At 31.2% G+C, this 14,921-nt stretch overlaps 5 protein-coding genes across 5 annotated transcripts; 4 read left to right on the forward strand and 1 right to left on the reverse strand.

The window, feature by feature from the left end:
- The first annotated feature begins 602 nt into the window (after positions 1-602).
- On the forward strand, positions 603-2,297 carry LOC106693880 (odorant receptor 85b-like). Its single transcript, XM_014443334.1, has 7 exons — positions 603-620; positions 697-1,162; positions 1,224-1,515; positions 1,601-1,700; positions 1,771-1,881; positions 1,955-2,110; positions 2,235-2,297. Exons 1-7 carry the CDS (start codon positions 603-605, stop codon positions 2,295-2,297), a joined length of 1,206 nt encoding a protein of 401 aa, XP_014298820.1.
- Positions 2,298-3,091: 794 nt separating this feature from the next.
- On the forward strand, positions 3,092-5,176 carry LOC103575737 (conserved uncharacterized protein). The gene is made up of 6 exons (XM_008555639.3): positions 3,092-3,311; positions 3,528-3,831; positions 3,900-3,975; positions 4,046-4,240; positions 4,299-4,443; positions 4,527-5,176. Exons 2-6 carry the CDS (start codon positions 3,530-3,532, stop codon positions 4,811-4,813), a joined length of 1,005 nt encoding a protein of 334 aa, XP_008553861.1. The 5' UTR covers positions 3,092-3,311; positions 3,528-3,529; the 3' UTR covers positions 4,814-5,176.
- A 1,459-nt stretch (positions 5,177-6,635) lies between these two features.
- On the forward strand, positions 6,636-8,593 carry LOC103575788 (odorant receptor 85b-like). Its single transcript, XM_014443332.1, has 7 exons — positions 6,636-6,659; positions 6,736-7,192; positions 7,268-7,568; positions 7,640-7,739; positions 8,105-8,215; positions 8,289-8,444; positions 8,534-8,593. Exons 1-7 carry the CDS (start codon positions 6,636-6,638, stop codon positions 8,591-8,593), a joined length of 1,209 nt encoding a protein of 402 aa, XP_014298818.1.
- Positions 8,594-9,127: 534 nt separating this feature from the next.
- LOC103575736 (endoplasmic reticulum mannosyl-oligosaccharide 1,2-alpha-mannosidase) lies at positions 9,128-12,835 on the forward strand. Its single transcript, XM_008555638.3, has 4 exons — positions 9,128-9,667; positions 9,741-9,893; positions 9,961-10,375; positions 10,445-12,835. Exons 1-4 carry the CDS (start codon positions 9,572-9,574, stop codon positions 11,632-11,634), a joined length of 1,854 nt encoding a protein of 617 aa, XP_008553860.1. The 5' UTR covers positions 9,128-9,571; the 3' UTR covers positions 11,635-12,835.
- Positions 12,836-13,153: 318 nt separating this feature from the next.
- LOC103575735 (protease inhibitors) lies at positions 13,154-14,408 on the reverse strand. Its single transcript, XM_053739911.1, has 3 exons — positions 14,300-14,408; positions 13,957-14,166; positions 13,154-13,546 (listed from the first exon to the last, which is right to left on the reverse strand). Exons 1-3 carry the CDS (start codon positions 14,349-14,351, stop codon positions 13,404-13,406), a joined length of 405 nt encoding a protein of 134 aa, XP_053595886.1. The 5' UTR covers positions 14,352-14,408; the 3' UTR covers positions 13,154-13,403.
- Between the last annotated feature and the right edge of the window lie 513 nt (positions 14,409-14,921).

Below are 14,921 nucleotides of genomic sequence, written 5' to 3' on the forward strand. Positions count from 1 at the left end.
CAGAGAAATTCTATAGAAAATTGATAAAAATTTGTGACTTACTAGCCTATTATTGCCAAAGTCTCTTCCAGATATTGCTATCTTCATTTCCAAAAGTTGGTGTTTTCGATCTTTCTTGAAAAATCGTCGTTTTTTTGACTAATGACACCGTGGTCAGACCAGGGAGGACCAGGAAAAATCGTGATATCTATAACTTTTGTCACTTCTAATCTTTATGATAAAAGAACTACACATTCCAGTCGCCAAAAAAAGAACCCACCCCTATGAAAATAGCCTTTCTAATTTTAAATAAAAAAATATTCAAGTATTGACCAGCTTACACTTGGAAAGAGCAATATTGCGCGGATTGAAGGTAATTTTGAAGTTGCCAAGGAGAAGTTTATCTTTGTACTGGTGAGCATTATCGGAACCTACGGCCGAAGTAAACCTACTTTGCATAAATTATGTATAATGTCATGACAAAGTAGTTGCATAAAATTATCCCGTCATTATATTTCTCTAAACAGCCCTCTTTTTCTACTTTCGAAGTAAAGTTTACCTCGGAAGTTGCCACAAGGGATTTCCACTATTTTTCCACCATCAGTCAAACAAATCAGACATACATGGAAGTGCACAGTCGCGTAAGTGTCTACGATTTATCGTAACTTCAGTATCAGAATGAAATTCAAATAAAATTATCGCCATTATGAATTTTAGGACCAACGGGACCTAGATCAGGGTGCCAGACTCTTCACTTGGGCGCGATTCGTATCTAAAGGTATCGGTGTGTGGCCTTTAGAACCAAATTATTATATCTTCAACATATGTATTATTTATGGTGCTTATATTATGATTACGGAGTACATTGATTTGTATTACTGCCTTCCAAATTTAAAAAAAGTTATAAACAATCTTACCGAAAGTTTAGCGTTCACACAAATGTATTTGCGAGCAGTGTTATTGCGTATTTATATCAAAAAGTTTCACTACTTAATGTCCGAAGCATTGAAGGACTATCACGTTAGCGCGTACAAAAATTCCGATGAAGTCTATGAGTTCATGGGTTACGTCAAAAAAGGCAGATTTTTCGTTAAGGCTGTTACCATTTTTGTTATTTCAACCACATCTTCTTGGTTTTTGCGACCAATAACCTCTTCGACTCCCGCTACATCTATGTCAGCTCGTAAGTTGTTTCAAAAAAATTATTTCTTCCTATAAATTGTAATTATATTTGATATTCCCAGCCGACAATGAAACCGCCGCCAAGTTTACATATATTTTGCCTTACAAATTTCATATTTTTTATGAAATAAATAACTATCGTACATATGTGCTGACTTATATTTCCCATGGGCCGTTTCCTTATGTCATCGCTCTCGGTGCAATTACATCTGCAGTTTTTTTAATAATACTTTCGTTTCATGTAAGCGGACGACTCGCCATTTTGGCCAGACGAATTAATGCATTGAATTGTAAAAATGATGGGTTTAGAACCGACTTAACGGATATTATTTCCGAACATACTAGACTTCTACAGTAAGAATTGCCACAATTTTTTTTTTTTTGTTTTTTTTTTTTTTTTCATTCTGTATTTATCTAAAAAATTTTTCGGGGATTTCAGAATGGGAGAAGAAATAAGAGGTTCTTACGCTGTAGCTTTGCTACTTTATATTATAGTTGGGACAATACAATTGTGTATAATCGGATATCAAATACTTGTCGTAAGTATTTGGTAATTTTATGATAATTTAACTAAATTTTTTATTTTAAAACTTTTAAATACTGTCGTAGTTAATTGCTATGGGTAAACAACACAGCTTGATGCCATATTTTGTTTTTATACTAACAACTTATCTGCTCATCAGTATTTATTGTATACTTAGTGAACATCTTCTCGCTGAGGTAAAATTAATTATTAATTGTGAGATTTTTTAGTTGATTAAAATTTTTGACGTCTGTTTGTTTTCAAATTAAGAGTGAAAAAGTTAGCGAATCGTTCTATAGTTGCGAATGGTATGACATGCCACAGGATTGCATTAAAGATATTTCGTTTTGCATTTTACGATCGCAGAAGACACTTGGATTAACGGCTGGAGCTTTTATAACATTTAGCAACAGCACGCTGACGGATGTAAGAATATATGTCATTAATTATTAGCAGTGGTTTATGTTTGCAATAACTTCTACCATGAATTTATCAACACTTTCGAATTTGGCTGTTTTGAAAGTCACCAAAATAATTTTTTTTTCTATAGGTCACAAAAACATCGATGGGATATTTGTCGATTTTGAGAAATTTTCTGCTCAACGAGCAATGATGGGATTTTAGAAAATTTTTAAATATTGCTATAGTATAATTTGACGAAGATATATGTTCATCATATTTTAGTTTATTGTTAATTGTTTAGTTGAATAAATTTTGAAAATATTGTCATGACAATGACGAAAAAATATAATTATTTTTGTTATTTTGACCAACAGTGATATTGACAGCCTATGTCAAAAAATTCCCAAAGTTTTTCATACAACTCAGCTTTCGAATAAATCAGTCATCAGAAAAATTCTATAGAATATCGATAGAACTCCTAGACTCACTAGCCTATTATTGTCAAAATCTCTTCTAGATATTGCTATTTCCATTTCCAAGTATCAAAAGTAGGCATCTCAGTCTCGATTTTAGAGAAAATCAGCCATCAGAGAAATTCTATATGCTGAAAAAAAATGCTAACTATCACCATCTTGTAATGGGGATTGATTACCATCTGTATGTGATTATCATTATCATGCTTTTATTTAAACTATTCGTCTCTCATATAGTAATAATTACTATTGCCGATAGTAATAGTTACCATCTAGATAAGAATGCGATTATCTTTAAGATGTCAAGTATTACCACTTTTTTTTCAGCGTGTAGAAAATAAATAGAAATTTTAGATCCACTAGCCTATTATTCCCAAAATCTCCTCCAGATATTGCTATTTTTATTTCTAAGAGCCAAAAGTAGATATTTTCGATCTTTTTAGAAAAATCGTCCATTTCCTACATTTCTCAACGAACAATACCGCGTTTTTCCAAATGCTAATACAGCTACAGACTCAAGAGTGCGCTGATGTATGGATATATACATATATATACATCCACACATGTTCATATAAATTTCAAATAATCAAGTATAACCTAAACTAGTTTTTCATTAAAATCAAAATCATACTCAATTTTTTTATCCTGCCAAATACTTATGCAACAAATAAAACCACATTCATGAAAAAATTAATAAATGGATTACAATAAATATTTTTCATAATTATTATTATCAATTGTAAATAGACCAAGTAAGTTATGTCAATTTAAAAATAATTTTTTTTTTAAATTTTCATTCTATTGTTACTAAAAAATTAAAATATTAATTTCGCAATAATTTATAAGAATTTTCAAAATTAATTTTTTATCAAAATAAATTTTTCTTTTCTTAAAATATTAATTTTAGAGTCAATATTTATAAATAAAAATATTTATTGAAATTATTATTTACTAAAAAAAAATTTCAGAAATGAATTTATTATCAGACAGCTCAGAAGATGACGATGACGTTTATATTAATTCTGCAGCACGTTACAAAGCACTAAAAGCTAAGACAATCAAAGATTTACCAGATGCTGATGACAGTTTCAACGATGAACCCCTCACTGAAAATCTAGGTCCCAAACTAGCAAAAAAAAAATCCAAAACCTCAAGTCCCAAAGAATCTGATCCCAAAATCACAGAAGCAATCGTCATCCCAGACATTCCACCAAAACCAATCAGCCCAGCAATCGCTCCAATAGTTATTGTCGATAACACTCCAGCCGTCAGGTTTGTCATACTTTTATAAATATCAGAAACCCTTACCAATAATAATTACCATCTAAATCTATATCTAGAACCAAACGTCGAGCAAGACAAAATGGTGGCCCAGTTACCAGATCAAGATCTAAGCAGAGCCTCGATAATGATCCAGTGACTATTATTTTTTACAACCAAACATTGGTACTTAGATTACGTTTGCTGATTTATTATTTTTTACTAGAATTTACCGACAATCGTATTAGATCCAGATGATTCGCTGTCATTCTTAAATGCAACTCCAGTAAGCCAAGAAGACTCTATTGAAATAAATGATTCAGACAGTGAGCAACTCAATGATTCACAGGATGATGGATTATCTATTGACGTTAAAGTCCGATGGAGATCACGTGCCGTTGAACGAATCCAACTTGGCAAAGTATATTTACATATAAATTTGATTAATAATTAAAATTAACAAAATTCATGAATTTCAGAATGAAAACTTCACTAAAATTTTTAAATACTTTGCCACAATTGCTGGAGTACCGGACAATCAAATACTGATAACACGTAATGAAGTGTTAATTAATCCTATTGATACACCATCATCAATAAACTTAACCATTCTTGATGTTCTTGGTAATTAAAATGAATTTTTATTTAAATATTTTTTTACTGATCATTAATTGGTGATTTAATGTAATTTAATTTAATTTTTGTAGAGGGGGGAATTATTAATGAAAGCATGTTGGATAAAAAAGCAGAAGAAAAAATAATTGAGCCGGTATGCAAAATAAAAATTCAAACAGGGGCTAAAAAAGGTTTATCTTACGATTTAAAACCCAATGAACCGTTTGAAAAATTAATTGCATACTGCGCTGAGCAAAATAACGTCAAAGTATCGCAAATAAAATGTTATTTTGACGGGGAATTAATTTCATCAACTGACACACCGGAGTCACTAGATTTAGAAGATGAAGGCTGCGTTGATCTTAAAATAATTTCGTAATTTTCATGATCCTGAAGCTAACCGACAGTTAACAGTTTTCGGATTTTTGTTTTCAACAATTTAATTAAAAAAAAAATAAATAAAAATATGCACATGTAGAAAATTCAAGAAACTATAAGTGCAATTTTTTAAAATATTTTTTTTTTTATAACTTATGGCTTAAAAAAAAATTCAAAAATTATTAGATGTCGGGTAAACTCAGTGTCATTAATTTTCATAATTATTTTTATTATTTCAATCGTACTATTAAATTTATAAATGTAAAAAATTATTTTATATATTTTTTTACTTCATTTAAGTATTTAAAGTTAAAATATAAATTTGTAAATCACGCTAGAAAATTTTACCAACAGTTTGTAGACCGAATTGATATTTAAATATTTTCTACCGAGTGTTAATAAAATTTAATGAAGACTGACAATATATTTTGTTCTTATGCTCATATTTTATAAAGTTCATGTTTTAATTAAAACTTTAACATACCTAATAATTATGAAAAATTATAATTCATAGAAATGGATAATTACCAGCTAGAGCAATTATAAAAAAATCAAGCAAAAAACCGGACAAAAATATGCTATAGGCAGTCTATAGATGAGACGGAAGGAGAGTTGTCAGGTAAAGTTTTATTCCAAGCATTCGTGTTTGTATTTTATTTTAAATCCTGAGGTGAGTTTACTAAAGTCCAGGTAAGCTCTTGTATAAAAATAAAGACGTGACAAAGTTTTTATTTTATATTAAAGTAAAATAAACTGGACAGAGGTGAGCTATAGATAGGAGAGACAATAGCAGGTAAAGTTTGAATTTTTATTTAAAACAAACATCGCTGCGTTATTTTAAATCTTTGTCAGGAGTATAAAATAAAAGGAAGTATCGGTGGCTATAAATGGAAAGACAAAAGTTTTATTAAATGCATACGTGTTTGTTTTATTTTAAATCTGCGTACGAAAAAGTAAACGGACAAAAGCGGGAGAGCTGGGGGTGGGCTATAGATGCGGCAAAAAAAAATCCCGGGTAGCAAAGTTTTATTTAAAGTGTACGTGAGTATTTTATTTTAAGTCGAGGAAAGTAAAATAAACTTAAAAAATGGCGGCAGGGGTGAGCTAAAGATAATTGCAGTTTGAGGTAAAGTTTGAATTTTTATTTAAACCGAACATTGGCGCGCTATTTCAAATCTTTGTAGGGGAGCATTAAAAAAAATCTGTAGTCTATAGATGGGAAGGATACGCGGGTATTAAAGTTTTATTTAAAGCATACGTGTGTGTTTTATTTTAAATCTGCATACAAAAAAAAGCGGGAGAGTTCCTGGGGGTGGGCTGTAGTCGCGACAAGATAATTGCGGCCTGCAAAGTTTTATTTAAAGTTTTCATGTGGATTTTATTTTAAATCCAGGAAAAAAATAAAAAAAGTAGACGGACTGAAGACAGCGGGTAAGAAAAAAGATAATTGCAGGTGAGGGTTTATTCCAGTGTTTGGATTTTATTTTAAATCTTCAAGGAACGAAATAAAAAAATGTTAGTCTAGAGGTGAACTATAGATAGGACGGGAAAGATAATTGCGGGTAAACTTTGAATTTATATTCTATTCCAAGTAAACGATTTGTTTTATTTTAAATCTGCATTTGGTAAAACGTAGGGGAGTAAAAAAAAGTTTTTCACCTGCCGGTCGCGACAAAGTTTGTTTTTTAAAAATAAAAGTTATTTAAATAATCGCCGAGGGTGAATATGCGCGAGGGTGACGGTTACTTTGTCGCTTGCAGAGCTTTGTTCCTGTCATTCTACCACCAACCTTCGAGCCAAGTCCTCAGGACTACAAAGTAGCCATGACTCGTAGTCTGAAGCTCCAAGTAAGACTTGGACTTGTATTTAAAATATCAGTTGAATAAAAGTTTTCGATGATTGATAATTAAAATAATTTGTCAGGATCAAGAGACATTTGATCAAGTGGCTAAAGTGCTGAAGTGGAACAGGTGGTTGCTATCGACCCTCGGGCTATGGCCGCAGTCGCCAAATACTTTTATATTTACTATCAACTTCAGTTACTTTGTGTACCACATGGCCATGGAGTATCTTGATCTTTTTTTGTTTATCGACAATCTCGAGCACGTTATTGAAAATTTAACTGAAAATATGGCATTCACTCAAATATTAGTGCGCATCGCGATGTTAAAAAAATACAACCGTCAACTTGGTGAGGTTGTTAATGAAGCATTCAAAGATTACGACGCACGAATTTATAGAACTGATGAAGAAAGTCAAGTGTTTATTGAATACATGAAGAAAGCTAAATTATTTATAAAACTTTTGTGCGCATTTGTCACCATGACCGCGACTTCTTATTACGCTAAGCCGATAACAAGTCCGCCACCACCACCGGAGGGTTTGTTTTCAGACAATTAATTTTATTAATTTATCAAAGAATCGAGTGATTAAATTTTTAATATTTTTTTTGCAGGGGAGCTGGATGTTGAAATGGAAAATGCGACGATGCCATTTATATTGCCGTACCGTTTTCATTTATTTTACCAAGTCAACGATTCAAGAACATGGGCACTGACATATTTATCCCACTTTCCTTTTGTATTTGTCAGTGGGTTCGGTCAAACGGCGGCCGACTGTTTGATGGTGACTCTAGTTTTTCATGTAAGCGGTAAATTAGCGTCACTTGCTATCAGAATTTCTGAAATAAATACCGAACAGGGAGTATGCAAGCAAGAATTACGAAGTATTATTATTGAACATGACAGATTGCTCAAGTATGTGGAGATTTTTATTACTAATGATCTCCGGGGAACTTGTTTGAGACAATCTTGGTTATTTATTTTAGAATGGGCCAGAGTATTGAAGAAGCTTTCAGTGAAACTCTTTTGGCGCATCTATTAGGCGCAACTTCGCTTGTTTGTATTCTTGGGTATCAATTACTCGTTGTAAGTTATTTTAATAGTAAATTACACACCAAGGGAAGAAAGTAGGAAATTTCATACCGCGGTGCGGAACGCAAACACGCGGATTGGGAGGTCTTACCTTCCGTGGTGTGTAAAATATTTTTCACCAGACCTGCGTCTAAAAGTTTAAATTTATCGCCTATTTTTCCGCTAAAAAAGCAGGAATTTAAACTTTCAGCACAGGTAAGGTAGGAGACCTGGCATTCGATCAGGGAACTAGTATCCGATCACTCATGTATTTATATTTATTAAAGTTCCCTGATCGGGTACTAGGTCTTTTACCTTACAGTGAAAAATAATTACTTATTTATTTTTGTTCGAATAAAAATATGTTGATTCATAAATAGAATTACGCAAGAGGACAAGGCGCTGATCTTGTCACATTTTTTGTATTTATATTTTTGGTATTTCTCGTACTCTATGCCCACTGCGTTGTGGGTGAAAGTCTAATTACTGAGGTATTAATTTTATAATTGATAAATATTTATAAATTGGGGATTATATTATTTACTTTTTATATTATTCATCTAGAGTTTTAAAGTTTGTGAAGCGTATTATGATTGTTTGTGGTACAAAATGCCCAAAGAGTCATCTAAAACAATCGTTCTTTGCATGGCACGGTCTCAGAAACCTTTGGGACTGACGGCTGGTAAATTTGGAGCCTTTTGCCTGAGTACTCTCACAGATGTGAGCTCCTACATGTTTTTCTTTTTTACTAGATATTGTCATGCATTTATAATTTAATAATTTTTTAATGCATGTAAAATTACTTGCAGGTTGTGAAAACTGCGATGGCTTATTTATCCGTTCTAAGAACATTCTTAGTTATTGAATAATGACAAAAAATTAGCAAAATGATATTTAACTGAATTATTTATATTTTTAAACTGTTGTATAGAACAATTGTATTTAATTAATTTAGCCATTAGTTTGAGTAAATAATAAAACTAATAATTTTTAAAATAATTCAAATTTTTTCCCGATAATTTTACAGGCAATTTTTCATATTTGTGATATTTTCATCGACATTTATTTTTTTTTTATATTTTCTAACGAATAAATTTAATAAATTCAAAATTTTATTTAAAAAATCTAACTATCGATTTTTTTTTACTGGAAATTTTTTTTTAATTTTTTATTGTGTTCCAAAATTATGATGAAAAATAAATTTTTTTTAATAAACAACCAAAAAGTGAATTATGGACCTAAAACCGACCACAATCACGACCCAAAAACAAACCAACCGCGACTTATTCAAACGGCCGCGAAATTTAAACTTTCGCGCCATTTTATCAGGGGATTTTTCGAACGCCCCCGCACAGATCTCGCACGCGCGTCCTAAAGAAGCGACCCCTCGAACGATAATAAAAAAATCTAAATAAAAAAGTATAACCTAGTTATCTTTTGCTTGTCATATCAATAGATCTATGATAAAAAAAGTACTTTAAATCTAAGTATAATAACAAGTATTTAAAAATATTTCGTTATCACTCAAGTACTCGCTACCACAATGTTCAAACTATCTGCAAAAATACACACATTTGTGTATCACCCACAATTACAATAATTATAATAATAGTAATAATAATAACACATGTATCTCAAATTTTTTAAACTCGATGACGTATTTTTCACCATCTCAATGTTTTCAAAAGCCACGTAATTAATATAAATAAAGATGGAAAGAATGATAAAATAGTGATAAAAAACTAATAATAAAATATATAAATGTGTTGTGATTTTTTGTCATCCTCGTGGTCAATTTAAAAGACCACAAGTTTATAGAAATTAACCTAGCAATTTAAAAAATAGAAATGCATTCCTCTAGCTCCACTGCTCCTGATTATATCAGCTTGAATATCAATGATTTCGATATTAATTCGCGTATTACATCCAAGAGTTTATGGCGAGTAAGTTTTTTTTCCTAAATTTATTAATAAAAAAAAATTTCAAACTGTTTTCTAATGGATTTATTTTTTTCAGCAATGGAACCAACTTTCCCGATTTCAACGTAATATATTTTATATTTTATTAGGAACGATATTGATACTGACATTTTATTTTCTATCTGGTAACATAAATTCAACAATTGATTATGAGAAACCCATAGCTAAAGTAACTTCTAAGATAGCAAAGGTAATTTTAAATGAATGAATGAAAATAAATTTTGATTGATCATAAATAAATTTAAAAATTATTACAGTTAGAAGAATTAGTACTAGTAGATACTGGTGAACATGCAGAACAAGTAGAAAATGCTGATACCGGAGATCGGGATGACAACCCGGAGCATATTGAGCACGTGGAGCAGGAAAAAGTCGGGGAAGCCCAGGTTATAGAGGAGCCTGAGTTCCAGCCAGAGGTGAATCAGATTGACGATGACCAGATCGGGGAACCGCCGCAGCCGAAGCCCAATGTCGTTAAATTCAACGGGCCGCAGAACGAACGGCAGAAGGCTGTGGTGAAGGCTTTCAAACATTCGTGGGACGGCTACACCAAGTACGCGTGGGGTCATGATAATATAAAACCTATCTCACGTGGTTACCACGAGTGGTTTGGTCTAGGACTCACTATTGTTGATTCACTTGATACGATGTACATGATGGGTTTAAATGAGGGTAAATTTACAAAGCCTGTCAACCATTTTCTTTTTTTTTTTATCAACTAATTAATTTATCATTTTATAGATTTTGCAAAAGCCCGGGCCTGGGTTGCTGACAGCCTAAAGTTCGACCTTAATCGCGACGTTAATTTATTTGAAGTAACAATCCGTGTCCTCGGTGGACTCCTAGCAATTTATCATCTATCAGGAGATAAATTATTCCTAGACAAAGCGACCGATCTAGGTGATAGAATGATGCCCGCATTCTCAACGAGCTCAGGAGTACCCTACTCTGACGTTAATCTGGGAACAAAGAGTGCCCACAGCCCTAAGTGGGGACCAGACAGCAGCACAAGTGAAGTCACGTCAATTCAATTAGAATTTCGTGACTTAAGTCGCAGTACTGGACAGCCGCGCTTTGAAGCAGCCGCTGCTCGAGTGTCGGAGCACATTCACAACTTGGAAAAGTATGATGGGCTAGTGCCAATTTTTATAAACGCAAATACTGGGCTGTTCAGAAAACACGCGACTATCACTTTGGGAGCACGTGGTGACAGCTATTACGAGTACTTACTTAAACAATGGCTACAAACTGGCAAAACGATTAATTATTTACGCGATGATTATCTCCTGGGGATATCTGGTACCCAAAAACATTTAGTTAAACGTACGGCTAAAAATAAATATTTATTTATTGCTGAACTGGTGGGCGCGTCGCGGGATATGAAGCCCAAGATGGACCATCTGACGTGTTATTTACCTGGTACACTTGCACTGGGAACTCATCATGGGTTGACTACTGAGCACATGGACCTTGCGAAGGAACTTACGACAACCTGCTACCAAACCTACGCCATACAGCCGACATTCTTAGCGCCTGAGATAACTTACTTCAATGTACAAGGTACCAATGACGATGAAAACCAATTGGACATGTACGTTAAGAGCACCGATGCGCACAATTTACTGAGACCGGAGTTCATTGAAAGCCTTTACTACATGTGGTACTTTACGGGCAATAAAACTTATCAGGACTGGGGATGGCAGATATTCAAAGGGTTTGAAAACTATACGAAAGTTGAAAACGGTTATACGAGCATCGGCAATGTACGTAACCCGCAGAACACTAGGCCGCGCGATATGACTGAAAGCTTTTGGTACGCGGAAACTTTGAAGTACTTGTATTTACTGTTTGACGATACGAGACAGTTGATTGATCTTGACAGATGGATTTTCAACTCCGAAGGACATCCGCTACCGATTTATGAAATTTAAATTTTAATTATTTATGATAAATTATTGACTGAACAGATTTTTGATTCGTTTTTTAATGGAATAAATTTTGAAATAACCTTTGAGTTTTCGACATGTTTTTAAATGTGACTTAAAAATTATTCATAACAAGTTTTGTTCTAGATGAAAAAATTTTTTATTGATAACTTTTTCAGAATTTTATACTTAAAACCAAATTCGTTTTTGTATTTTTAAAAATTACCGCCTTAAGTTTTACTGCATTTAAATTAACGTGAAAAAGTTATCAATAAGCCGTCAGCTCTAGACTTGAATTTAACTTTTTAAAAATAATTACTAGAATGTAATTAATTAGATGGTTTTTTGTATTACTTGCATTGAAATTAGTTTCGATGCCTGTTTCAGGCGTAACTCAATTTTAGACCCTCAGTTTTTTCTCTCAGCTCGATACCGAATCGATCGAGATCTATTTCAATTATTTTTCTCAATTTATCTATAAATTACACATTTAAAAAATCCCTCTCTACTTCTAATATGCTCAGAAAAATAGAAAATGACTCACATTAAATTTCCTGCTGAAAAATAAATTCCCGTATAATTTTTACGCGCGCTTTTGGTATTTAATTTAAATCAGACATTTAAACTCTGACTTTTAATGCAGGTAATTATGAAAAATATAGAGAGCGACTCGTGATAAAACAAAATTTCAGACTCAGTGTGATGCTAGTCCTCACTCTGGTTTGAATTTCTTTTGTTTGATCCCTTGTCACACGATAATCTATCAAGTAATGCCATAATTTAAAGTTTTAAAAGACGACATTTAATGACATTCCATTAAAATTTAAATAATGACAGATTTTAACCCACATACTTTAATTATTTAACCAAAAGATCGTAGATGAGGCAATTTATGGCATTACGATATTGCAATTTGTGTAGAAAACTCTAGTCTTTTTACAAAACTTATATTATTTTATTTAATTAATTATTGTAACTATAAATATTTTCAGAGTTGATCATATTGATATTAATATTTATATATTCTAAATGATCTGACTTCCTAAAGCAACGCACTACAGTATAAACGGCATTTTACATTATAATGATTCTTTTTTACGGTTTAAATAAATTTAATTATCGAAACGTAAACTTTTCTTGTAAGAAATACAAGTAAAAATATCATTTGTACAGAATAGATAATAGTACGTAATTTAATAGGAATTATCTATAAAAAAATAAATATACAAATTGTATATTGGTTTTAATTGATAATTAAGATTGATTCATCAATTAATAGTGTTTTTTATTGTAAACTGATTGATGAGATTGAATGAAGTGAATTGTATTTAATTAAATAAAAATTATATATATATATATATATAAATAAACATATATATATATATTAAAAATATATTTAACTATTTTATTTTAAATCATCAAAGTTCATTTTTCTTTAATAAGCAGAAAAATTAATTTTATAGGGTTTTAAAATTATAAATTCAAAAATTTTTTAAAATAATTGTTTATTTTTAAAAAATTACACTGTTAGTATTCATTGCTACATTTTAATTTTTTATAAAAGTGGAGTTTTGGCAGTAAATATTCATTCCTTAATTACTAAATAATATACATACCTAATTAATAATTAAGGAATTGAAAAATTGACTTTTTAAATAATTAAATATTAGTGAAGAATTTCGGGTAAAGTTAACTATGAAATCTACAAGCTAATCTTATACTTTTTAGCTCTCTTTTGATTATAAAATTTTCAGTTCACAAATTACTTTATTTGTTTAATCAGTTTTCGAAGCTGTTGGCCGGAAACAAGCTTTCATAGTACAAACTGCATGGCTTCCATCAGGTCCACAATGACATTCGTTGCATTCGCTGTAGAATGTTCTATTGGGTTCACAGGAGTCTCCTTGTTTCCATAAAGCTGTAATTCAATTTATTTATATTACACTGTAAAAAAATTACGGAGTGAACGCGAATTAACTCCGTAGTGAATGCGGAGCAGGTAACTGTTTATTTATTCAATTCCCAGGAGTAAAATTTACTCCGAATAAATAAAATCCTCGTCACTTCGAAATCACTCCGTTGAAAATATTCCCTATTTACTTCGTATGCAGAGTGATCTTTTTTAAAAAAAACTCCGACTGAGTGAATTCGGATTTGGATAAAATTCGAAATCACTCCGAAGTCATTCCCGATTTTTTACACTGTAATCACTAATTACTTTATCAATTGATAACAATCTAGACATCAGTACTCCAGTAATTCGTAACATTCAAAAATTGATAGTCTATTATCAACAGTTCATACTTATAAGAATTCAAAAATACTCACGTCCCCATGATACTTTTTGGTCGCTATCGTTTTTGATCGGATTGCACCTTTGTCTAGTGCACGCCATATTATTACCATCCAAACACGAGCACAAATTACAATCTACTTTGTATTTTTTTCCGGCTTCGCAGTGCTCTGGTTCTTTATCAACAACAATATACTCCGCACCACTATCGGATACGAAAATTTCTGGTGAAGATTTCGATGCAACTACAAACCCGAAAATAAAATTTTAAAAATAATTAAATTCTATTCTAATTGAATTACACAAAATTTTTTAATTTTCATACATGTAACTAATAATAATAATAATGATAATAATAATAAATAATATAATAATTACCCATAGTAACAAGAATTGTCAAAAAAGCAAACATTATCATAACTCTCTTCATTTTTATATAAATATATATTTATTGATATACTTATTATGGTTAACTGTGTCTGTGAACTTTTTGCGACTGATGATTCTTTATCACAAAACGCGAAATTAAATACTCTCAGAACCGCGGTTCAAAATGGGGGAACTTGGCCAATCAGAAATCACGAGGAACTCATGAACGCAAACATTTAATAGTCAATACCGTATGTTAATTCATTATTTATATATATATCTTTCATAGAATTTTTAAAAATAAATCTGTCAATATTTGAAGACGATTTAAAAAATACATTATTTATTTTTAACTACAATGCAAAAATTTGATAAATAATTTTTTTAACTATTTTTAATCAGATTGACACTCGAAAAGAAAATTTGCAATCCCTTCATATAATATTTTTTTTTTTTGTTTTTTTTTTTTTAATTTATAAATATGTATGTAGTGATAATAATGTAAATATTGTTAAGAAAATAAATAATTTAAATAAAACTACAACAAAGAATTAAATAGTTGGATCAAAATCCTAAATAGATTACGCTATCTAATTATCATTAAATCTTATTGATAAGATATCGCTATTTG

Source organism: Microplitis demolitor, chromosome 6 (genome assembly GCF_026212275.2).
Source record: "Microplitis demolitor isolate Queensland-Clemson2020A chromosome 6, iyMicDemo2.1a, whole genome shotgun sequence".
In the NCBI taxonomy this organism is placed as follows: Eukaryota; Metazoa; Arthropoda; class Insecta; order Hymenoptera; family Braconidae; genus Microplitis; species Microplitis demolitor.

Coding starts and splice junctions, on each gene's coding strand:
- LOC103575735 (XM_053739911.1), bottom strand. CDS start 14,351: ATGAAGAGAGTTATGATAATGTTTGCTTTTTTGACAATTCTTGTTACT. Junction 14,167..14,299: donor GACAATTCTTGTTACTATGG/GTAATTATTATA, acceptor TCGGGTTTGTAG/TTGCATCGAAATCTTCACCA. Junction 13,547..13,956: donor CCAAAAAGTATCATGGGGAC/GTGAGTATTTTT, acceptor ATTGAATTACAG/CTTTATGGAAACAAGGAGAC.
- LOC103575737 (XM_008555639.3), top strand. CDS start 3,530: ATGAATTTATTATCAGACAGCTCAGAAGATGACGATGACGTTTATATT. Junction 3,832..3,899: donor GATAACACTCCAGCCGTCAG/GTTTGTCATACT, acceptor ATCTATATCTAG/AACCAAACGTCGAGCAAGAC. Junction 4,241..4,298: donor AACGAATCCAACTTGGCAAA/GTATATTTACAT, acceptor CATGAATTTCAG/AATGAAAACTTCACTAAAAT.
- LOC103575788 (XM_014443332.1), top strand. CDS start 6,636: ATGACTCGTAGTCTGAAGCTCCAA. Junction 6,660..6,735: donor CTCGTAGTCTGAAGCTCCAA/GTAAGACTTGGA, acceptor ATAATTTGTCAG/GATCAAGAGACATTTGATCA. Junction 8,445..8,533: donor GCCTGAGTACTCTCACAGAT/GTGAGCTCCTAC, acceptor AATTACTTGCAG/GTTGTGAAAACTGCGATGGC.
- LOC106693880 (XM_014443334.1), top strand. Junction 1,163..1,223: donor CGCTACATCTATGTCAGCTC/GTAAGTTGTTTC, acceptor TGATATTCCCAG/CCGACAATGAAACCGCCGCC. Junction 1,701..1,770: donor TCGGATATCAAATACTTGTC/GTAAGTATTTGG, acceptor ATACTGTCGTAG/TTAATTGCTATGGGTAAACA.
- LOC103575736 (XM_008555638.3), top strand. CDS start 9,572: ATGCATTCCTCTAGCTCCACTGCTCCTGATTATATCAGCTTGAATATC. Junction 9,668..9,740: donor CATCCAAGAGTTTATGGCGA/GTAAGTTTTTTT, acceptor TATTTTTTTCAG/CAATGGAACCAACTTTCCCG. Junction 9,894..9,960: donor TAACTTCTAAGATAGCAAAG/GTAATTTTAAAT, acceptor AAATTATTACAG/TTAGAAGAATTAGTACTAGT.